Here is a 26,192-nt window from a genome sequence, read left to right on the forward strand (position 1 = left end):
TTGGAGGGATGGTACCACATTCCTCATTGTCTTCAGATGAAATAAGGTCTAGAATCTGTTTGTAGGTTAAAACGGGACTCATTAGAGAAGAAAACTATACCCTGTTCTCTAATTCCAAGTGTAATGTTCATAACATCAGTTTCAACGAGCTCTGCAGTGGTTTTGGGTTAATGGGATACAAACCACCGGCTTCCTTATATAGAGTCCACTTGAATTGAGCCTTCTTATTGTAGTCCAGTTGGAAATGTTTTCAACTGCGGGCACCCCAACCCCAAGAGACAGTTGTTGTTGGAGGAGCACTTGATGACAGGACATTCTGCCTTGCTGTTAAAGCTAGATAGCCGTCTGTTCTGGTTGACGTAGTCCTTGAGCAACTTTGGCCCACTCTTCTTGTGATGGTTCTTGTCTTCCGAAACTGCTTCCATAGTACCGAGACGACACTGCATGACACATTAAGCCAACATGCTACCTCCACCTGTGACTGCCTGGCTTCAAGTTTTTCAACAGCCCAGCATCTCAAAGAATCATCTAAATGATGATGACTTCTATCCTGAGTACTGGAGACGTGGCTATCCCACTGAGCAATCCAAAAAATGAGAATGAAGTGATGTGATCACAACCTGGGTTTTATAGGCATGAATACTTTGCGTAATGTGCGGTTATGCTTCTTGTGCCTCTGCTACTACTTTCCCGTGACGTTTCCGGTTATGGGTTCCTATGCGATTCACATTCCTTTAGATGTTACCTACCTCCCCTAAACGTTTGTACCAATATTTTTGAGACACCCTGTATATCCAGAGGTGTTGTCATGCACGAAAAGAAAATCTGGGCCAACTGCACCCCTTAAAAGTTGCACATAGCGTTTGAGGATCTGTTCTCTGTGCTGTGCAGTTACTAGATCTGTAAGGTGCTAGATCGATATGGCGCCTCCGTAGCCAGGTGGGCAGGAGCAGCAGTGCGTAGCACACGCTTTTTGATTAGAACGGGGTTCGAGCCCGTGCCCACCAAATACGGAGGATGCGGAAAGGTCAGGGAATGACCACCGCATATCCTCGGAGCAATATGGCCTTAGTTGCTAATGCTCCTAAATAACAAAACAAACAAACAAACAAGCTAGATCGATATCTATTGGATACTCGGAATTTGCATGCCAAGATGCCTATTATATCAAATATATTTGCCCTTGACGACACTGTTTACAATAAAATATTCACAAAAAACATTTTGTTCTGTTACTTTTGTCGAGCAGTGTATAAGGTAGTCCATTACTGTACTTGGTAGTTGGAGGAGCACTTTTAGAATGTATACACAAATATTTTTCTGTTGCATCACATGACCTGCATTAATTCATTTATTGTTCATTTGGATGATTCATTCTGATTCTACTCTGGTGCAGGCGCCTCCGTAGCCAGGTGGGAAGGAGCAGCAGCAGCAGCGTGTAGCACACGCTTCTTGATTAGACCGGGGTTCGAGCCCATCACCACCAAATACGGAGGATGCGGAAAGGTCAGGGAATGACCACTGCATATCCTGGAGCAATATGGCCTTAGTTGCTAATGCTCCTAAAAAAAAAAAACCAAACCATCTACTCTGGTGCATTCTCTCTGAAAAACAGGTCTGTATTAAAAGAAACTGTTCCAAATTCTGATTTCTGAAAGTTGGCAGGTTACTATTTACAGAATTTATTTACCTTTTATTTAAATTCTTTAAAAGTGATTCCAATTATTGTATTTTGAATAATTACAAATATTAAACTTCAATAATATATGTCATCAGAATTCATTTTTAAAGATTTACTGGTGGCTTACACAAGCAGAAACTTTCTGGGATTTGGATCCAGAAGTTGATGAAACTGATTCAAATAATATGGATTGTTTGAGTCAGTTTCATATAAACATTGAGGATATTATTGCGAATGAAAATGTGTTTTTTTTTTTTTTTTCTTTAGCAATTATACTGCTCTAATGTGTGGCTATAAACTGAAAATAGGGAAAAAAAAAATTTAATTTAATTAGTGTGCATAGTTTTTCAGTTTTTACAAACTTACAAATTCCTGAAAAAATTCACTTCACGTGGCATGCATAGTTCAGAAATCTTCTTGCAAAAAGGATTAAATGGAAGTTTTATTTCTATATACCACTTGTCTATTCACTTCAGCAAAATACATTATTTGCAGTTCAACAGAGGTTTGCTAATAGAGTTTTCACATACCAGCTGACAAGAAGTAGCTTTGAAACTGCTGTCCTGATGACATCTCAGATTTTTAAATATATTGTGGATTTTCCTGTTCAGATGATGCTATATGATTAAAAAGATAGTAGCAACTTGGGCAGAACCACGGATAATGGTGTTTATCACGTGACAAATATTGAGTAAGTTGAGCACAAGCCTTGGTCCTCGGTGGGAGTAAAATGATCCCCATGATCAAAAACTAAATCAGTGTAGTATAAGAATTTTATTTAAAAAACTTTTTATTTTATTTTATTTTAGAAGCTAATTTGGTCTCATTTGACTTGTATTTCCTTTTTGTAACTCAATTTGAACTGTCTGTCTCTCCAACAATTTTATTGTCATTCCTCCTGTATTATTTTACCAGGTTCATTTATACTACTGGATGGTAACACCTTTGAAATAAAAGGCTCATGGCAACCTGAAGTGGAGGCAGCTGAGTTTGGCTACGATTTCTGGTATCAGCCTCGCCACAATGTGATGATAAGTTCTTCATGGGGTGCACCTTCTGCATTTAAACAAGGCTTTACTCTAGAAGATGTGCAGAGTGGTAAGAAAAACTGAAATGCTGTTAGATAACTAATTTTAAAACATGGGTATGGTATATTTATTTATTGCAATTAATGTTCATATTTTCGATTTTGTTGATACTTGGAAAAAAAGAACTCGTAAAGCGGGAACTGCCTATATATCCAAGAGGAGAATACATCATCAAAAAGTGACCACAGTGATAGATTGTCTTATCTAATGTTTATTTTATTTTATAATTTTTTTTTTTTTTTTGGGAAAGAAAAGTGCATATAGACATTGAACCACCCTGGTATATAACAAATCTTAATATGTATAAAAAGAATTATGCTTTAATAATTATACTTAAATAATTATACTTAAATATGAATATACTTTCTGTTTGTATTTAGACAGTAGAACCTGATATGCTCCACAGGAAGGGCAAAGCAGGAACTCCTCATACATCTCACTGCTTAGGAACTGGAGAGATAATGATCAGCTGTATGGGAGATCCTAAAGGCAGTGCCAAAGGTTTGAGATATTGTTGTTGGTTTTTTTTTTTTTTTTTTTTTTAATTGCATAACTGTTTGTAAGAATGAATTTAGTTTGGAATGCCAGAAGTATGTAAATGTTTGATGGTTCTGTTTTGGTGTATTCACTTATTTTTATAACTCATTATGAGCCTTAAAAAAAAACTTCCCATTGAATATAGTGTATTATAAATAATATTTAAATTTTTTGTTCAACACAATTTTTACATCAGGAAATTTTCATTTATTGTAATAGTTTTACCAGGTATCATTTTCAAAATAAATTAACTGGTCTTTGTTTCATCACAGAATGCATTTGGATAGCTATGCTACACTGCTCAATAAAATTAACAGAACACGTAGAAAATGTGTAACTTGTGCAGCTTGCAGTGAAACAGAACAAAATTTGGTGTGGTGGTGTATCATAGAATAACGATGAAATGAGGAGATAGCGAGAAACTTCAGACAGATATAAGAGACATTTATAGGGGTTGTATAATAATTACCAAAAAAGTTCACATTACAGAGGTGGATACAAGATGCTTAAAAATATGGTCACATGACATCAGTACAGCATATGATCCCCTCCAACTGCTAAAACAGGCCTGACAGCAGTGAACCATGCTCAATATGAGGGTGTCTATAAGATTCTGTGTCAACAAATCCCATTCTTCCACCAATGCAGACTTTAGCTCAACAAGTGATCAAGGAGTAAGCTGTTGGCATATAATGTGATGTCCCATATGTGTTCAGTCGGATTTATGTTTGATGATCGTGCTGGCCACGGCAGTCATTGGATATCTTCAGTTTCAAGATATTCCTCCACCACTTGAGATCTACAGGGTGTCTCAAAAATATTGGTACAAACGTTTAGGGTAGGTAGGTAACATCTAAAGGAATGTGAATCGCATAGGAACCCATAACTGGAAACGTCACCATAAGTCTGTACACGGCGCTGTTCATCAGTTCGCGAGAGGGAAAATTTCTGGTTTACTCATTCAAGCAGTAGTCGGCGTACGAAGAGCATGCATCGATATATGAACTGTGAGCTGGCAGACATGCACCTAGTGTATAGATTAGCAGAGGGCAATGGACAAGCCGCTCAACGAATTTATGGAGAAAGCTTCCCAGACAGACAGACATGTACCAGACCACCATTTGTTTGCGCGTGTGCATCAAAATTTGTGTGATTATGGATCATTTAGAGGTAACAGGAGTAGTGTGGGCAGACCACGTTCGATGCGAACTCCCGCCATGGAAGAAAATGTGTTGAATGCCGTCCAGAATAATTTTACTACCAGCACACGTGCCGTTGCCTCTGCCTTAGGAGTGACTCGTTGCAATGTACAGCGTGTCTGGCACGACGATTCCTTAAACCCCTTTCATCTCCAAAGGGTTCAGTTACTGCTCCCCCAAGATCATCCTGCACGTGTGGCTTTTGCGCAGTGGTTTCTCCAAGAAAGTGTTCAAGACTTGAATTTTCCAGCCTATGTTTTGTTCACTGATGAGGCTTGTTTCACTTGGGAAAACTTATTCAATCAGCACAATGCTCATGTGTAGGCTCACAACAACCACACTGTGTGCACCCCCATGCGGCACAACATCGCTTGCAGGTATGGTCGGTGACTGCTTAGTCGGCCCATACCTGTTACCATCCCGCATGAACTCTGCTAAATATCGGATCTTTCTTGAACAAGTTCTACCAGGGTTACTTGACGAGCAAATGTGAGACGCAACATTTGGTTTCAACATGACGGGGTGCCTGTCCATTATGGAAGGTGTGTTCGTGACCATTTGAACAGGCGTTTTGGGCGTTGATGGATTGGCTGTGGTGGACCCGTTGCCTGCCCCCACACTCACCTGATTTATCGAGCCTTGATTTCTTTCTGTAGAGATGGAAACGGATCTCGTGGCGAGACTCTTCTGCGCTGCTGCTACTGTCAAAGAAACTCCAGGTGTGTTCGACCGTGTCCGCCAATCCATGCTGTGTCGGTGTCATGCATGCATCGCGTCTCATGGTGGAATCTTCGAGCATCTGTTGTAACATCATGAAATGCATCCATCTCGTACTCCATTGTTAATATTATGTGAAATAAATGTTTGCCACTAATTACTGTCTTGTGTCATTTCTGCTTCTTGTGCCTCTGCTACTACTTTCCCGTGACGTTTCCGGTTATGGGTTCCTATGCGATTCACATTCCTTTAGATGTTACCTACCTCCCCTAAACGTTTGTACCAATATTTTTGAGACACCCTGTATATCCAGAGGTGTTGTCATGCACGAAAAGAAAATCTGGGCCAACTGCACCCCTTAAAAGTTGCACATAGCGTTTGAGGATCTGTTCTCTGTGCTGTGCAGTTACTGTATCTCTATCAAAAACATGGAGGAGAGTGCGGTCATTGGTCATTATTCTGTCCCACATGAGAACACTCTCCACTGTAAGTATCCCTTTCTCTGATGTTGGAGGGATGGTACCACATTCCTCATTGTCTTCAGATGAAATAAGGTCTAGAATCTGTTTGTAGGTTAAAACGGGACTCATTAGAGAAGAAAACTATACCCTGTTCTCTAATTCCAAGTGTAATGTTCATAACATCAGTTTCAACGAGCTCTGCAGTGGTTTTGGGTTAATGGGATACAAACCACCGGCTTCCTTATATAGAGTCCACTTGAATTGAGCCTTCTTATTGTAGTCCAGTTGGAAATGTTTTCAACTGCGGGCACCCCAACCCCAAGAGACAGTTGTTGTTGGAGGAGCACTTGATGACAGGACATTCTGCCTTGCTGTTAAAGCTAGATAGCCGTCTGTTCTGGTTGACGTAGTCCTTGAGCAACTTTGGCCCACTCTTCTTGTGATGGTTCTTGTCTTCCGAAACTGCTTCCATAGTACCGAGACGACACTGCATGACACATTAAGCCAACATGCTACCTCCACCTGTGACTGCCTGGCTTCAAGTTTTTCAACAGCCCAGCATCTCAAAGAATCATCTAAATGATGATGACTTCTATCCTGAGTACTGGAGACGTGGCTATCCCACTGAGCAATCCAAAAAATGAGAATGAAGTGATGTGATCACAACCTGGGTTTTATAGGCATGAATACTTTGCGTAATGTGCGGTTATGCTTCTTGTGCCTCTGCTACTACTTTCCCGTGACGTTTCCGGTTATGGGTTCCTATGCGATTCACATTCCTTTAGATGTTACCTACCTCCCCTAAACGTTTGTACCAATATTTTTGAGACACCCTGTATATCCAGAGGTGTTGTCATGCACGAAAAGAAAATCTGGGCCAACTGCACCCCTTAAAAGTTGCACATAGCGTTTGAGGATCTGTTCTCTGTGCTGTGCAGTTACTAGATCTGTAAGGTGCTAGATCGATATGGCGCCTCCGTAGCCAGGTGGGCAGGAGCAGCAGTGCGTAGCACACGCTTTTTGATTAGAACGGGGTTCGAGCCCGTGCCCACCAAATACGGAGGATGCGGAAAGGTCAGGGAATGACCACCGCATATCCTCGGAGCAATATGGCCTTAGTTGCTAATGCTCCTAAATAACAAAACAAACAAACAAACAAGCTAGATCGATATCTATTGGATACTCGGAATTTGCATGCCAAGATGCCTATTATATCAAATATATTTGCCCTTGACGACACTGTTTACAATAAAATATTCACAAAAAACATTTTGTTCTGTTACTTTTGTCGAGCAGTGTATAAGGTAGTCCATTACTGTACTTGGTAGTTGGAGGAGCACTTTTAGAATGTATACACAAATATTTTTCTGTTGCATCACATGACCTGCATTAATTCATTTATTGTTCATTTGGATGATTCATTCTGATTCTACTCTGGTGCAGGCGCCTCCGTAGCCAGGTGGGAAGGAGCAGCAGCAGCAGCGTGTAGCACACGCTTCTTGATTAGACCGGGGTTCGAGCCCATCACCACCAAATACGGAGGATGCGGAAAGGTCAGGGAATGACCACTGCATATCCTGGAGCAATATGGCCTTAGTTGCTAATGCTCCTAAAAAAAAAAAACCAAACCATCTACTCTGGTGCATTCTCTCTGAAAAACAGGTCTGTATTAAAAGAAACTGTTCCAAATTCTGATTTCTGAAAGTTGGCAGGTTACTATTTACAGAATTTATTTACCTTTTATTTAAATTCTTTAAAAGTGATTCCAATTATTGTATTTTGAATAATTACAAATATTAAACTTCAATAATATATGTCATCAGAATTCATTTTTAAAGATTTACTGGTGGCTTACACAAGCAGAAACTTTCTGGGATTTGGATCCAGAAGTTGATGAAACTGATTCAAATAATATGGATTGTTTGAGTCAGTTTCATATAAACATTGAGGATATTATTGCGAATGAAAATGTGTTTTTTTTTTTTTTTTCTTTAGCAATTATACTGCTCTAATGTGTGGCTATAAACTGAAAATAGGGAAAAAAAAAATTTAATTTAATTAGTGTGCATAGTTTTTCAGTTTTTACAAACTTACAAATTCCTGAAAAAATTCACTTCACGTGGCATGCATAGTTCAGAAATCTTCTTGCAAAAAGGATTAAATGGAAGTTTTATTTCTATATACCACTTGTCTATTCACTTCAGCAAAATACATTATTTGCAGTTCAACAGAGGTTTGCTAATAGAGTTTTCACATACCAGCTGACAAGAAGTAGCTTTGAAACTGCTGTCCTGATGACATCTCAGATTTTTAAATATATTGTGGATTTTCCTGTTCAGATGATGCTATATGATTAAAAAGATAGTAGCAACTTGGGCAGAACCACGGATAATGGTGTTTATCACGTGACAAATATTGAGTAAGTTGAGCACAAGCCTTGGTCCTCGGTGGGAGTAAAATGATCCCCATGATCAAAAACTAAATCAGTGTAGTATAAGAATTTTATTTAAAAAACTTTTTATTTTATTTTATTTTAGAAGCTAATTTGGTCTCATTTGACTTGTATTTCCTTTTTGTAACTCAATTTGAACTGTCTGTCTCTCCAACAATTTTATTGTCATTCCTCCTGTATTATTTTACCAGGTTCATTTATACTACTGGATGGTAACACCTTTGAAATAAAAGGCTCATGGCAACCTGAAGTGGAGGCAGCTGAGTTTGGCTACGATTTCTGGTATCAGCCTCGCCACAATGTGATGATAAGTTCTTCATGGGGTGCACCTTCTGCATTTAAACAAGGCTTTACTCTAGAAGATGTGCAGAGTGGTAAGAAAAACTGAAATGCTGTTAGATAACTAATTTTAAAACATGGGTATGGTTTCAATAAAATCTTATAATGAAGTGATTAATGTACAAGATGGAATCAGAAAGTTCTAGAACTGAATTTGTTTTTATTTAAACAAATAAAAATTATGGATAATCACACATTGACTTTTTAAAAATAATGATCTTTGCTATTTACACATTTTTTCTATTGTTATATAATCAAAAACTTCTTTGAAGTTCTTTTTTTCTTTTTTATGTTCCTTTATTACAATTGTTATAGCTGCAATTTTAATTTTGGAAAATAATAAAAGTTACTCAGCACAAGGTTAGATGAATAAGGAGGATGTTCTTTGGCAGTTATAGAGTGCTTGAAAAGGTATTCAGAAGTTATTGTTGTGTGATGAGCATTGTCATGGAGTGATTTCCAGTTTTATCTTGCTCACAGATCAGGTCTCTTCCTTCCAATTACATCTCTCAGGTGCTTCTTGGTTTCTGAGTACTTAGCCTTATTAACAGCATGGCCTCCTCTTATCAATTTATAATGAATTATTCTTTTATAATCAAAAAATAATTCTAGCATAACTTTAGACCTGTTGATCCAATTTTTTTTTTTTTTTTTTATGGAAGACTTCTCCTGTCAATTGTTTTAAGAATATGTGGATCACAATCACTGTTTTCACCAGTTGTTTTGCAAGTTCAACTGTTCTTTCCATGTGATCTGCTGTAAAGAAAAAAAAAATTTGGGAACACTGAAATTGCATAATCGTTTCACTATATAAAATATCAGATACAATGGGTTGGAAACTATTGTACAATATTACAACTTGCGAAGCTATATCTTCAAGCCTTTGGTGATTGGCCTGAATAATGCTTCTGATGTGGGAGATAAGTTCATCACTTGTTGACATGCAAGGCTTCCCATGCCTTGCATCATTCTCAATGATATAGAGTCCATTTTTGAAACCCTTTTGCTATCTAAATATCCTGCCTTGTTAAGCAATTTCATACAATGATATGAAATTGCTTAACTGTCACAACCTACTTGTATATCAGAAAATTTAAAAGCTACTTATGTATTAACTATAGTCAAAATATAGCCTATGTATTCACCTTTACCAGGGTTAGTTATTATTATTATTCACATAATTTTGCAAGCATACTGGTGTTTTACAATGCTTCCTTTTATCCAAAATTGACAGTGATGCCAATGGTGAAAGAATATACAAATTATTCCAGTTATTAACTTTTCAACATGCTACATAAAACTGACAACAAGAAAAACAACGTGCATGTAAAGTGAATTCTGCAAATATATGAATAAAGTGTGTTCTTGTCAACTTGTAGAAATTGATCTTGGACTTCATTAATGGACACTGCAAAACAAACCATGTTGGATATTAGAAAAACACTTGAGTTCAGAAAGGCACTCATCCATTAACACACAGCTCTAAAATTTGATAATTTTTTTGGCCTACTTAAATTCAAAACTTCGGAGTTCTTGGAATTTCTTCTTTGATGACTATCAGAAATGAATCTATAGACCTATCTTTAGTGCTCACTGTGCCAAATAAAATAGTGTGGGCCATGCAGTATGGTTGATCTTATGTCACCGAATGGGCAAACATGGGAATGCAGTAAGCACATGCATTTTGAGTTGACTGTGGTTCAAGTCCCAAATGACTGCAAAATATTGTAATGATTGTATTCTTGTCAAAACTAACTAGTTGTAAATTCCTCTGACTTATTTGGTCATGTTAAAGTGTAAAGAGATATATCTAAAATGTCAGTTGTAGTGAAAAAGTAATACTGATGTTTTGTCTCTGTTAAGAAAAAAGTAGGAAAAATTACAAAAGTTGTAAGCTGCAAAGAATTGGTAGAAACTGATGGATACCCTTCAGTCCAGCCTAGTAACCAAGAAAGTGACTTTCTTGGTTACTAGGCTGGTTATTGGAAAGTATGATTGATGACTTTTGAGGTTATGATGAATATCGTGGTGAGATCCAATCTTCCTTACATTTTGAGGGTATAGCTCTAAAACAATGTTCGCAGGCCGGCCACTAGTTAGTACACCGGATCGAACCTATTGGTAACTCTCTAGGAGGCTTCCGGATCAGCTAGTGTATAATCTTGCTACCTCTACTCTGCCAGATAGTGACTGGAGGGAGTCCGAGTAGTGTGTGTATGCGGATGGCATTGTTGAGGCCATGTTATGTCAAGGATCTGGGTATATTCTTACCATGTTTACCCCATATCCAAAAATTTCATTACTTCATACAGCATGTCTCACACTCACTTTCTCTTACTATTGAATACACCATGAATTGTCAGACTAATAGAGTAAGCTTATCTGCGAAAAGATCTAAACCTCCCAAACACTTCCTAATTCATTTCACAAATATACGTGGTCTCAATTCTATTCTCAACGATGTCCATTTCCACTTGCAGTCTGCCAAACCCCATGTACTTTTTCTGACAGAATCTCAGTTATTGGTTGATTCAACTACTGCTCATCTCAGTTGCCCAAATTATTCGCTGTATGATTCCTTTTGCCTCAAAGGTAGTACTTGTGCACATGTCCATTCCGATTTTCCCTGTCGGAGACTTGGTAATTTGGAATCTCCTCTTTTCGATCTTCTCTGGCTTAAAAATCTCTGTACATCATTGTGTCAAATTCATCTGTTGTCTCTACCATTCTCTCAACTCCATTAATCACTTGGAGCTCTTTGACTTCCTCTCTTTGCAACTTGACTTTCTCCAGTCCAACTTTCCTAACAGTGAGGTAATTTTACTTGGTGATTTTAATGTTCACAACTCAGACTGGCTTCCGTTTTCTAGTCACACTGACCCAGCTGGTCGAGATGCTGAGGCTTTTGCAATTACTAATGACCTTGCATAGATTGTTCATTTACCTACAAGAATACTGGACAATCCTAACCATACAGCCAACACGCTTGATCTTTTTCTCACAAACAACCCTTCTAAGTGTGTACACGGTCGAAGTGAGAGGTCCTTTAGGCACGTCAGATCACAACTTGGTGATTGTCTCTTCTGCAATGGAGCCTTTATCTCATGGCTATTCCCATCCTCGTGTTGTTTGGCATTACAAGAATGCAAAATGGGATGACCTGTGGGATTTCTTTTCTTCTTTTCCTTGGTCGGATTACTGTTTCAAAACTTCTGATGTCAACGTTTGCTCAGATCGTGTCAGTGAAATTATTCTTGCAGGAATGGAATCCTTTATCTCACACTCCACTTTAAAATCTCATCCTTTATCTAAACCTTGGTTTTCCAATAAATGTACTAAGGCTGTTCAAGAGAAGAATGTTGCATATCATAATTGGCTTGTTTCTAATCCTTCAGTTTCATTTCTGCCTACACCAAAGCTCGCAACAATTGTAAAGTAGTTATTAATCAGTCCAAACTAGAGTTTGAACAGGCTAAGAGTAGAAAACTTGCTTCTTGCCCTAATGGTAGCCGAGCATTCTGGTCTCTTGCCACAGCTATTGGCCGCAACTTTTGCCCATCTCTGCTCCCACCTCTGTCCAAACCAGATGGTTCTGTTGTTACTTCAGCCAAGGATGAAGTTGACCTGCTAGCATACCATTTTTCTTCCAACTCATGTATTAATGATCTTGGTAAAACACCTCCTACCATTCCCAACACGCTCCATTCAATGCCTCCTGTGGTCTTCCATCAAAAGGATGTCAGAAGGATTTTGACGAATCTTGATGCTAAGAAAGCTCCAGGTCCTGTGGTATTTCTGAACTTGTTCTCAAAACCTGGGCTCCTGAACTTACTCCTGTTCTTTGCTGCTGGCGCCTCCGTAGCCAAGTGGGCAGGAGCAGCAGTGCATAGCACACGCTTCTTGATTAGACCGGGGTTCGAGCCCGTGACCACCAAATACGGAGGATGCGGAAAGGTCAGGGAATGACTACCGCATATCCCCGGAGCAATATGGCCTTAGTTGCTAATGCTCCTAAAATCCAAATAACAAACAAACAATCTTTGCCGCTTTTTTTTCACTTTCTTATTCCAAAGGTGTTTTTCCTTCTTCTTGGAAATTTGCTCATATCCAGCCAGTTCCTAAAAATGGTAACAAATCCCTCCCCTCCAATTATCGTCCCATTGCAATTACTTCTACTCTTTCTAAAGTAATGGAGAAATCAATTAACCGCCAACTCTTAAACTACCTAGAAACCTTCTGTCTGATCAATGATTGCCAGTATGGATTCCGTCAGTGTCGATCCACTGGTGATATTCTGGCTTACGTTACCCATTTATGGACTGATCAATGGAAAAGTTCGGTGAAACACAAGCAGTTGCTCTTGACATCTCAAAGGCTTTTGATCGTGTTTGGCATAAAGGTCTTCTAAACAAGCTTCCATCTTATGGTTTGCCAACTGTTTTTTGTAATTGGTTATCCAGCTTTCTCTCTGATCGCTCACTGAGGGTGATGGTAGATGGCTCTCTGTCTTCTAACCTCTCCACTAATGCCGGTGTCCCCCAAAGTTGTTCTTTCCCCACTCTTTTCCTCTTGTATATTAATGACCTTCTTCCATTGACTGGAAATCCTATATAATAATCAATAGGAAAAATTATAATTGGTCCTCGACCTTCAGGAATTTCCATAAAAAAATTTAAAAATAACTTTTTAACTGTATACTATGTAAAAGATAATGAAAATTATTATGGAATTAAACGTTTATTGCATAAAACAGCGGTTCCCAAACTGTGCGCCGCAGAATATATTAAATTTTCCACTGAAACAGAGCGATACTTGACATCTGTTGGAAACCGCACAAACTACTAGCTCGAGGTTGTTCATAGTTTCAACATTTCTTATTAAGTTGTTTGGACCTAACTACTTAATAAACGGAACTGTTAGGTATTTCTTTTGGTCTAGGTGCGCTGTGAAAAAATTACTGAGACACTAAGGGTGCCGTGAACTGAGAAAGTTTGGGAAACTCTGACATAAAATGCACAATGAAGAAACAATTTGTTATGGAAATATTTGAACAGAGTCGTTTGAACAGTGTTGAATTTCTCTTTTCATCAATCAATTTCTGATTGCCGACAACAATCTTCTCTGTGCCCTGGTGAAATAAATATCGCAGAGAACCTCAAACCTTTTGTTTGAAGTTCTCTGCGATACAAAGGATTTCATCTAGTTCTTTTACCTTTATCTCCTTCACAGTAACATTTTCATCTGGCTCATTTTAAAAATTTTTAAATGCAAGTCTGCATTGACTTTATTAGCGGGAGACAAAAAAGTAACACGTCTTCTTCCGATGGTTGATGGAACACACTGAGGCAGGCAGCAGGCAAATGTTTGTTTATTGCCCGTCCGACGTGCGGTAAGCTTAACGCGCGATTCAAATCTTTTTCAACTATCACATAAAAAAAAAAAAAAAAAAATCGCATTAACTGGAAATTTGTATCGTGTAAAGTGAAAATTGGTATAATTTTTTCAAATAGCGCTAACTGATAATCCCCTGCATAACGGGAGTTCGGTAATCGAACTCCCATTATGCAGGGCCTGGCTGTATTGTTTTGGGTCAGTTAACTTCCTCTTCTCTTCCATATGCACAAAATGAAACAATCTGAAAAAAAATTGGAGCACAAATATCAGGGGTATGAGTAGAGTGGATCCTGTGGCATTAGTCAGACCTTTTGGTTTAGTTCATGAATGATAATTCAGATAATTAGAATGAAAAAAAAGTGATTAGCTTCTTGAATGGCTTTTTTAAATATTTCCATCTATCATTTCTACTTCTTTAGATTTACTATGTTAGTTGGTTATGAGTTATGACTGTTAGCTATGAGTTCTCTTCAGCTCACAGTGAATAGAACTCATAATTAAACTGCTATAATTTCCCTTTAAAAAATTCTCCAGTGAAAATAATAACTGAAAATGTTACTGCTGCTGCTTTGGAAGAAGGCGAGAGTGATATAGAAAATGAAATTTTAGGAAAACCTAAACTTCAATTATTTAGTCAGTTTCTGTTAGTTAGGAGTCCCTAGATATTTAATACATAGTTTATTACACTTTATGGCAACATAATTTAAATTCTATATCATATGATATGCATTAATTTGGAAGATAAGGTGTGGGAATTCCAATGGGAATTCCATTTCGACAGTTCGAGAATATAGTTGAGCATTCTGGCTAAAGCTACATCTCTGTTAAAAAGCTTCTGTGTTTCAATTTCTAAAAGTTGGTATATATGATGTGCCATAGGAATGGGAAAATTTAGGTGCATTGCTTTACTTTCCATTACTTTTCTAATCCAAACCCATAGATCAAGTCCATATTATGTCCTGCAAGAAGCTCTACAAGATCTCAATTTTAAATTAAGTTTTGATAGGAGGAGGAAATTGAAGGTGAATTGAAACTGAAGACATAAGGCAGATAACATAAAAAAAAAAAAAAAAAAAAAAACCACCACAGCTCTAGTGTATAGAACTGTAGAAATTTGTGGAACCAGGTTACATTAAGGATTCGTGCAGATGGTAAGGATGTGAATTTTGACTTTGAATGTTTGAGGCTGCACATCAATAATTTTGCTTTATTTGGATACTCTTGTACTCTCCCTTCATGCATCCCTAAATATTGAAGTTTTATTGTACTGCCATGTCCTGATATCTTGCATTTGATGAAACTTGGCAAGGAAAAGAGTGCAACAGTTCATGATTCTACTGAATTGTTGGATGCTAGTGGTGGTGGTGACAGATTCTAACAGAGGAAAAATAACAGAAGCTACTACTTTGGGAGGAGGAGGATGATATGAGTTGTAGAAGAACCTAAATTTTTATTGGTTAGAAGTCCGTAGGTAATGATATTAAATCCATTAATGGTACTTCTGATCATGATATGTAGTCTTATTATGACCACTTGAGACAACCAAGGAGAAACTGTTTATAGGACAAAGACATTTGCAACTTAAAATTGATACTTTCATAATCGACTTTAGTTGAAAGCACCATTTCATAAGCAGGCTCCTTACTGACTTCTTTCAGCATTGAAAACACTAGATCCATTACTGCAGATACTTGAGTCTGGTTGTGAATGACTGATAAATACAGTATAACCCTTGTAATTGATTAATTTTAAATATTATGCAATGTATTTATTTTTGTATGAATTGTACCATGTGCCTTTTTCTTGAACTTCCAGCTTTTGTTTGACCTGGATACACCCCGTCCTTTTCCTCCATGTATCCTCCAATTATCCCTAAATATTGAAATTTTATTATACTGCCATGTCTGATAGCTTGCATTTGATGAAACTTGCTGTATTACATCTGAAAGTACTTTCATTGGATTGGCTACTTCTATCAGTGAAAAGTTTAATTCAGTTTACGTGTAGAAGCTACAGTAGACTGTCGAAATAACAGCACATTGAGATTGGATGTATACATACACCGCTGATGTCTTACGTTTGCCATTTTCAAAGTGAATTCTGTACTGATATCATGAATTATACTGCTGTTTTACATTTATTTTAAATTAAAAACCACCTCAATATGGCTCCTAAAGTTAAACCTCATACAGAGAAGAAAAAAAGAACAACATTAAAGATTAGGATTACATTAGGATCACCCAGAATGTTAATTCATATACCCATGTGTATTGTCTGTAAATTGCATGTGTTCTCTGCTCGATTTGCCTGTTTTGCTGGACAAAAAACCCAAGTTTCTGGGGGGGAAAACCCTGCTATCTATACCTGAGATCTACTAACTCAGTCACAGAGTGAAAAAAAGCCTATAAAAATTCCTCGCATCATCAATGGAATTCGAACCTGGGCCTTTTCCACCCTGTGTGGGGAGAATGGTGGCAATATCACTGTGCTACCCACACAGACTAAACTTGATATTATTATCATCATCATCATCCATATGTGCAAGGAAGCGTGAGGCTTTTGCTGCACCAGCCAAAAACAAAAAAAAATTCTGAATAACCCTGAGAGAGAGAGAGAGAGAGAGAGGTAGAAGGGAATCACCAAGAAAGAGAAAAATTATGACATCCAGCTCAGGACCCTGGGTGTGCTAAGCCCATACACATCAGATGTTGAGCCCCTAGGGCATAATAAAGAAAATAGAATGGGCCTTTTCCACCCGGTGTGGGGAGTATGGTGACGATATCACTGTTACCCACACGGAATAAACTTGATATAATAAAGAAAATAGAACTGTGTAAGTAGAAGTGTATTAATGGCAGAATATAACATTGGATAGCCAGCATTTTTAAGGTTTTTTATGTGCAGTTAATAAAATTGCATCCCTAATCTTTCTATTTCCCCCCCCTCTTATTTGGCCTCATTATTTCTGCATTAAATACATTAAAAATAAAACTTTCTAGTCAACGGAAAAATCGAAATAACTGCACCTTGAATCCACGAAGGTGCCGTTATTTCGAAAGTCTACTGTTTTACTTACATTATGTCATATAAATAAAATACTTAGTACAAAGTGACAAAGGAAATTTCATCAGTTTAATAGTTTAAAAATAACCAGTTAGATGTCTGTGATGTAGATAAATTCATGGTTTCATTTATTGTCATATGTTTTCTGTTAATTTTATATAGGTAATTATGGTCAGGCTTTAACAGTATGGAACTGGACTACTAGAAAACAAGTGAAGACTTTGAATCTAGGGCCTGATGGTATGATACCTTTAGAAATTCGCTTCTTACATAATCCCGATGCAGCAGTTGGTTTTGTAGGATGTGCTCTTTCTTCAACTGTCTTTAGGTTCTTTAAAGCAGAGGTAAATATATTCCCTAAAGTAAATCCTTAAGTGTAAATATAATATGTATTATGCTTAATTCATTGTTGTATCTTGAGAGTGTTTATTTACCTCAGTGTTTTATACTATTGTAACTCATGGTGCTTTTCAAGGTAATTTTTGCCAAATTTCCTCTATTGGAAAAATTCAAGAAATCTGTTGAATATGTGAAAAATAATTCTCAAATGGAATGAATATATATATAAGACTTCTTGTACTGGCATAATAAAGTAATCACCAACACTGCTTTAAATAGTCTTCTGATGAGGCAGGTATATACAGTGTAGCTATATATTGCTGCCTCATTAAAATGAATAATTTGGAGGCTTGCAGATGGAAAGCAGTGTCATATATTTAGTTAACTGCACTTAACTAAAATTTGTAATGTAAAATATCTAGACCATGCATAAGTGAAAGGCGTGCAAAAAAAAATGACACCAGGGTAAAATTGACACTGTAAGCAACAAGTACATGGTTAGTCCTGACATGTCCATTGAAAGGGGGTGTACAGGACAGGTGATCACATAGCAGGCAGAAAAAGTCAGTGCTGTATTTGACATGAGAAATTTGTGCATTATAAATAAAATTGTTATCAGAATAATAGCAATTCTTTGGTTTCATTTCAGGAAAGGATTTCCTTCTGAAAGGACTGAGAAGTGGATATCTTTAACAAAAGAGATTCTCTTCAAAATCAATGTAGAACCCTGAATTGGATATAGCTTTCATCAAAAAAAAATTTTTTTTTGGCCTAAAAAAATTGCCCAGAATGTAGAAAAATACATGGCCCAAAAGAAAGTTAATGCATGCTCTAATTTTGTCAGGCTAAAAGGGGAGGGAAATTACAAAATTTTTACAATATGAAATTCTCTATGGGGTCATTTGTCATTTGAGTGAGCTTCCATCCTAAGTCGCCACCTGGGTTCTCACCCATATGCGACTTAGTTCTCATTCGCATTTTCATCTACCAGATCAGTAGGTTTTATATACAAAATACGAAGACCACTACTGGTCAACCTAAAGAACAAACAAATAGGTTAATTTGTTAATTCAACCATTTGGCCTCGTGGTGAGGATGGGCAATCACACCCCACCACGAGTTTCCGTCCCCACCGTGAAGATACTTTCTAACATTTTTAAGGCATCGCCTTACTTTTCAAATACGCAGTTTTACAGAACTGCAGGAAGTGCCCGAAGGCACTCCTATCATTAAACAATTCCTTTAAATTAAATTCAGTGAGAGCAAGCGTCCCTCACTCTAGCTGAAATCTTAGGTCCACATAATATGGACGTTTGAGTACCAAGTGAAGGCCGGTCTCCAGCTCTCCGCAAGCACATTGCTCCTTCGGGGACAACCCCAAGTGAAACATCCTTGACTTCAGGCCATGTCCAGTGAGCACAGCACAAGCTGCAAGCCCAAATCGGAGCCAAGAGCTTCGCCTCCGACTCACAATCTGAACAGAAGGCATAAAGGTGTATAGATGTCTGCCTTTCTCAGAATTCATCCACTGCAATTCCCAGACGGCTTCCAATTCATCATTAATTCACCTTCGTTCCGCTGGATGGTCAAGCATCGCAGCTGCCTGCCCCACCAGGCACGACCTGACACCAGAAATCATTCTGGAGATCCCTCTCTTCAGAGCATATCTCAGGCAATACTTTGCCACCACTAGTTCAGCTGGCATCTTGCCAGCAAGGACACATAATGCATCCGTAGCCACAGTTCTGCAGGGTCTTGTGATTCCTAGAAGAGCAAACCTTTGCGCAGAAGACATTTTACATTATGCTTGTTCTATATACAAGGTGTGGCTATTAAATAATGAGACCGTTGAAATAAAATAAATATGATAAATATGATGAAGTATTTCATACCTTACAAGTTATCCCCTTCAAAATAATTGCCGTGGGCTTTCACAAACCGTTCCATACATTTCTTTCAAGCATAGAAATCTTTTTTTTTGGAATCTTTTTCTGTAAGTACTTTTAACTCTTTGATTGTTTTTTTCTGAATGGCTTCAGTGGACTGAAAATGGGTTCCAATAAGTATGCTTTTCAGTTTAGGGAAGAGAAAGTCACAAAGGGCTAGGTTTGGCAAGTAGGGTGCATGTTCACACACACAGGGATTTGTGTTTTGGCCAAAAACTGACAAACAGTTCATTGTGTGCTGGAGCATCCAACCATCCTTCACCAGTTCAGGTCTCTTGCTTTGAATTTTTTTTCATGCAGCCTTGTTAGAACTTCACTGTAGTGCATTTGATTGACAGGTTGATTTGTGGGATGGTGTATTTAGCCATAATAATTCCTTTAATATTGAAGAAAACAAAAAGCATGGTTTTAATTTTTGATTTTGATATTGTTGCTTTTTTTTTTTTTTTTTTTTGGTCTGGGGATTGTTGTCTTCTATTGCCTTGACTGTCTTTTAGTTTCTGGGTCTTACTGGAACAGCCAACTTTCAATCCAAGTAATTACAGTACCCAGAAAGTCTGGACCTTCTTCCATTTTTTCAAAACACCTACACAAACTTGGAATCTTCTCATTATTTGATCGTCATTCAAAATTTTTGGCACCATCTTGGCACACACTTTTCTCATTTCTAAATTTTCAGTTAAAATTTGTCCAACTGTTTCATTGCCCATATTGAGTTCTGATGCAACCATTCTAAATGCTTAAACAATGATTGCTTCTAATCAATGTCCTTACCTGGTCCACATTTTTAATAGTTTTCATGGATATAATTGTTCATCATCTTCCACAGTCTCTCTTCCTTCTAAAAGTCTTTTATGCCATTCAAACATGTGAGCTCTTGACATAGTATCTTCCTCATAAACTTGACTTAACAACCGTAACTTTCAGTTGGTGTTTTCTCTAGTTTTGTTAAAAATTTGAGGTTGATTTGTTCTATTCTTTTGTCTATCAGTTTTCTGGCAACTGCAAAAACACAAGGTAATGAAAACCTGTTTCACTGTAAAGCAACTGAGCGTGTTAGAATATGACTTGGCAAAAACACTAGGGAAAGGCAAAAGGTTACCTGCTGTGCCTTTATTTCATAGGTAGCACTTGGCATGTAGTGGGCATGTGCAGTCTCATTATTTAATAGCCACACCTCATATACTGCTTGACTGTAAATTGGTCAATGAATTAGAGAGTATGCAAAATGCCTCCCTGAAACTTCTCTGGCAGTGATTATCAGTAGTGGATATTAAGGTACTGTTCAAATGGAAACTATGTTTGGATTCCAAGGCATGTCTTTCTGGATCTGACTTGCTGATCCTACCATACTTAAAATCACTGTTATGTTCATTCAGCATAAACTTAAGCTGTGAAATATTTAGCTCATCCTTAATGAAATAAGTGCAGAGTGTGTAGTGCTTAGCATTATAATGAGATGTCTTACTGCTACAAAACACATACAGCTGACACAACTTTTATTCGAAGAGATCCCCACACTTTTCTATATTCTGGTGATATTCCATGTTCTGTGAATAGCAACGTAGCTTGCACAGACATACACCACAAGGTAGTCAGGGTGGCATTAAGCAAAAGATTAAAATGTACTAATTTAAAAAAAAAAAATTTTTTAAATTTCTTTCTGGTTTAAATTACTTTTTGCTTTAATAAAGGTAGATGATTTATTTTTTCTCTCTGTGTACTCAACATTTATTTAATGTTAATTAGCATATAAATTTCACAGTAACACATTTTTAAAAATTTTGATCAAGGATGATACATGGGCAGCAGAAAAAGTCATAACTATTCCAAATAAGAAAGTTCAAAACTGGATACTACCTGATATGCCTGGTAAGTGTCTCTTCATTGTATGAAATTCTTCTTGAATGATTTCATTTCTGCTTTAACTGCTGTTAGTGCTATTACTAATGGTATGTAAGAAGTGAAAATGAATTTTCATGTTACTAATAAAGTGAGTGTTTATTTAACCTTTTCATGAGTGAGTTTCCAGACAGTATATGTAAGCCACTTGGAGTGAGTTTTTCCAAGCAATTTGGAAGTTTGTAAAAATTGAAAAACCATGTACATGAATACTTTTAAGTATAATTTTTTACCCTTTTGACTAGATTAAGATTATTGCCAAAAATCAAAATAAAAATTCATTAAAAAAATTGTAAAAAAAAAACATAAAAAATTAAAAAAAAAGTAAAATATAAGGCTCATCGTTAATTTTTTTTTTCCAATGCCATAATATCTTCTACATTTATATATGTGCTGTTTGATTAAGCTCATTCAGTTTCTGGATCTGAATTCCAGAGAATTTTTTTAATTTTGGCTCGTATAAGCCCATATCACCTCAAATATTGTTAAAAGGTTGCACCCTTCTTTGTTATTTTCTAACCGTTGCATGGCTTGCACAGACATACACCACAAGGTGTATGTCTGTGTAGAAGGCTTGATTGTTTTCTACATCAGCATATTTGGGTGGCAACTAGAGGGAGTAATACTCTTGATTTGATTATCAGTAGTGATTCTTCATGCATTAAGAATCTGCAGGTAAATGAACCACTAGGTGGCAGTGATCACAGTGTGCTGAAGTGGGATTTACTCAAAGAGGTAACTACCATTAGGGGTAAAGGGAAGGGTTATTGCTTTCGTAAAGGCAACTATGATGGACTGAGACAGTATTTAAATTCTATACAGTGGGACCAACTGATGATGTTACCAACAGCAAATTCAAAATGGGAAGCATTATCTTGGAAGCTACTAGGCTTTTCATACCAACTAAGAAATATTGTTCAAGGTTTAGGCCTAAATGGATGTCAGATGAACTAATGAGACATATGGCAGAGAAGAAAAATGCATGGGATACATACAAATTAACACGTGACACAGAAGCCTATGATAGATACAAGTTGATCTGTAACCAAGTTACAAAGGAGGTTAGGCAGGCGAAGGCAGATTACGAGAAACCTTTGGCAAAGGATGCAAAGAAAAACAGCAAAGAGTTCTTTACTTATGTAAACTCTAGAAGGAAGGGGATGAATCAGATTGGTCCACTGGATATCGATGGGTCAACTGTTGATGATCCTGCTCAGGTAGCTAACAAACTAAATGAATATTTTGCATCGACATTCACACATGAGGAGTTATTCAGCGAGGGGAATGCCAGAGGTGTATTCAACTCTGGCAGTAAGCTAGAGAATCTTGTAATAACTGAGAGTAAAGTGAAGGAGAATTTGTTGAAGATAAACACAAGAAAGGCATCTGGGGTGGATGGGATCTGTCCAGTTATATTAAAGGAGGCAGCAAAGGCAGTAAGCAAACCCTTAGCCATAATTATGAAAGCTTCCTTGGACTCAGGGGAGGTACCCACAGACTGGAGATGTGCAAATGTGATCCCAATTCACAAAGGAGGATCAAAGACTGACACAAGTAATTATAGACCTGTGAGTTTAACTTCTGTTCCAGGAAAATTAATGGAGGCACTGGTTAAAGAAGCACTGCAGGATCATCTAGACAAGACTTCAGTTATAGCTCGGACACAGCATGGTTTTGTTAAGGGGAAGTCTTGCCTGACCAATTTGATTGGATACTATGATGCAGTCACAAAAGAACTGGATGCAGGGAATAACTTTGATATTATATACTTGGATCTTAGAAAGGCTTTTGATACTGTTGCACATGGAAGACTGCTGCACAAATTGGAGCAGTGTGGCATTGGAGGCAAATTGCTGCTATGGATAAAGGGGTGGTTGAAGGGGAGAAGACAGAGAGTGGTAATCAATGGACACTGCTCATCATGGACTAATGTTATTAGTGGAGTCCCTCAGAGTTCAGTGTTGGGTCCATCATTGTTTTCTCTATTTATAAATGATATTGATGATGGTATATCAAGCTTAATGTCCAAGTTTGCAGACGATACGAAGGTTGGCAGGGTTGTCAAGGACACTACTGACACTATGCTGCTGCAACAGGATCTGGAAAGGTTGAGCAGATAGGCTGAGAGGTGGCAAATGAAGTTTAACATTGACAAATGTAAAGTACTACATATGGGAAACAGCAACCCCAGAGCAACGTATCAACTCTGTGGTACTACGCTGACAGTGGTAGAGAATGAAAGGGACCTGGGGGTGGTTGTGCAGGCAGATATGAAGTTCTGAGCAGTGCAGACAGGCTGCAAGAGTAGCTCATGGTGTATTGTCAATGATATATAGGAATTTTTCTAGCAGGGATAAGGAGGTGATTATTCCCTTGTATAATGCAATGGTCAGGCCACACCTAGAGTACTGTATACAAGTCTGGAGGCCTCATTTCAAGAAGGATGTAGAGCTGCTGGAACGAGGATAGAGAAGGGCAACAAGATTAGTGAATGGAACAAAGGGGTGCTCTTACGAAGAAAGGCTTAAGTTTTGCAAATTACAGTGTCTGGAGACTAGATGGAGAATTACAGTGTCTGGAGACTAGAGGTTTTGCAAATTACAGTGTCTGGAGACTGATGGAGAATCCCATCAGCATACTCAATGCTGATGGATTCTTCCTCTTGCTCAGAATAATCACCTGAGAGGGCATAAATTCAAATTGAGGAAAGACAGATGTAGAATAGACGTGCGGAAATTTGCCTTTAGCCAGTGGGTGGTTGGTTAGTGGAACAGACTTCCATCCCTTGTCGTGGAAGTTAATAGCCTAAATAAGTTTAAGGCTCAGCTGGACAGGTATTTCGAATGAGCAGAGGGGTGAAGTGGAAGCGGTTTTCTTTTCTTTTTTTTTTTTTTTTGGCTGATGCTGCATAAGGTTGCTTTCTTGCATCAAATGCCTCTACTAATGCTAATATTTGTCTTTTAACTTAAAGAGTGACAAAAGATTGGGAACTGCTGCTCTGTTTGAAAGAAAATTATCACACATCTATCTTGCAGTCTTCCTTTTTTCAATTTGAGCTTATGTGTCCAAGAAAGAGTAGGGATGACAATTTGACAATCAATATGTGCAACATTTTGATTCATGACAATTTGGTGTATGCAAGAATATGGTGTATCACACTTTGGTGTATGCACAACAGTTTGGTGTTATGGCAGTTCAGTGTTGATCATTTTCATTTCTTTTTCTGTCATTGGGTTTCTGTGCCTTTTAATTTTCTTCTAGCTTTGAACCCTCAACGAATCGATGCTACTAGAACAGCATAAGCATCAGTGGCCAAAAAAAAAAAAAAAAAAAATCTTTATTTATTTTCTGTTCTTTTAATTTCTTTGTCAGTCATATTTCTTCTGGCTTTCTCAACCATCAATCAGTCCATGCCACTACAATGGGCTTCACCGCTTCCAAAAAAAAAAAAAAAAGTAAGAAGTGAAAAAAAAAAAAAAAAAAAACACTAATATTCATTTATTTTCCATTCTTTTGGTTTCACTGCAAATAAATTTTGCTACTAAAAAAATATGGACTTCAACAGACCCCCCCCCCCGACCCAAATAAAACTGTATACCATTTTCTATATATTTGGTCTCCATATTAATACCTAATCATCCTACTTGTTATTCTAAGGATAATTGCCTCTTCATGTAAAGGACTTGGTTCGAATTCCATTGTGATGGGAAGTATTTTCATCCATGGATGCATTGTCCTTGGGTAATTTTTCCTTCCCCCCAAACAAACAAGGCAAACCAATGATAGAATATGTGCAATTTACACCCATTGTGCAGATGCCTCAAAGCTTTAGTTGTTTGTTGCAAAAATACTACTTGTCCAGTACTTTTTCTTATAGGATCTTCTTAAAAAAATGGAATGCACATTGAGAAACAAAGGTGGATAGTACGCTCTACCAAAAATCATACTGGGATCACTAAATTGGCCATTTACAGCATGGCATGTGAAAGTTTGCATTTTTGATCTTGCTTTGCTATATACCAAATTCTCACATAGAATTTGCTGAATCATCATACTCACCTAATTGACTCCCCTCAATTCTTTCACCAAATTTCCATACATGAAATTGTCACATACAACAAACTGGCTTGCACTGAATTGGTGTATAGGGAATTTTCCCGTATCAGATTGATGTGACCCATCATTCTGGTTTTGAATTTTACTTGTAGGAGAAAACGCAGTGTGTATTTTTTGAGAGTTTTCATATGATGGTGTATAACAGTATTTACTGATTGTATGAAATAAATAAATGGTGAAGTTTCTAACGTACTTTTAATAAGTATAGCTAATTTAGGTGCTGTTGCCATAACATAATTTAATTTATGCAATATGAACTTAGAACCATAAGGGAGGGGAGACAAAATTTCAATAATATGGTAATTTATTTACAGGATTAATAACAGATATCTTGATATCACTGGATGATCGATATCTGTACATCAGCAACTGGCTGCATGGAGATATTCGACAATTTGACATTACAGATGTGAAACATCCAAAACTTGTGGGCCAGGTAGGTTTTAGTTTTAACTCCAGCTCAGTGTATTTCTACATATCATTATTTTTATAGACAATAATTACAGAATTGGAGGATGATATTAAAATGAGACCAGTCTAATTGCCTAACAGTAATTTACATAATGGTGGTCATAAAGTAACTTAACAAAAATTTGTATAACATGGCATTGACAAGCTGAATGCATTACTGATAAGGAATGAAAAGGACATTTCCTTATAGATAGAAACTGTTGCCAAGATTTGCGAAACTATAAACTAATTATCCTCAATTTTAGTGCTCAACTTGCAATGCTTTATTAGAAAGCATTGCAAGAGAGGAGTCTAGTGTACAAATACCCAAGATACCTATTCTTCAAAGAAAGATTAAGATCTTGAAGCTGCACTTGTATTAGTTTGAGTTTTTGCCTTCTGATCCAGTGATCTGTTGGAATTTTGGACTTCTGTGTATCCCTCAACTTAAATATCACCAAAAATGGCTAGATTGCATCTTCCTTGCCTGCTTTAGTCTCAACAAAAT

At 37.4% G+C, this 26,192-nt stretch overlaps 1 protein-coding gene across 1 annotated transcript in view; it reads left to right on the top strand.

The window, feature by feature from the left end:
* Positions 1 to 26,192, top strand: part of LOC150091475 (methanethiol oxidase) — a 116,045-nt gene that overhangs the window by 65,886 nt on the left and 23,967 nt on the right. The window contains exons 5-8 of the mRNA XM_090384082.1: positions 2,597 to 2,779; positions 17,094 to 17,275; positions 21,010 to 21,088; positions 25,549 to 25,670. Coding sequence (XP_090240208.1) covers positions 2,597 to 2,779; positions 17,094 to 17,275; positions 21,010 to 21,088; positions 25,549 to 25,670 — 566 coding nt within the window. The remainder of the gene's footprint in view (positions 1 to 2,596; positions 2,780 to 17,093; positions 17,276 to 21,009; positions 21,089 to 25,548; positions 25,671 to 26,192) is intronic.

Source organism: Mastigoproctus giganteus, chromosome 1 (genome assembly GCF_048544385.1).
Source record: "Mastigoproctus giganteus isolate SK-2022 chromosome 1, ASM4854438v1, whole genome shotgun sequence".
Classification (NCBI taxonomy): Eukaryota; Metazoa; Arthropoda; class Arachnida; order Uropygi; family Thelyphonidae; genus Mastigoproctus; species Mastigoproctus giganteus.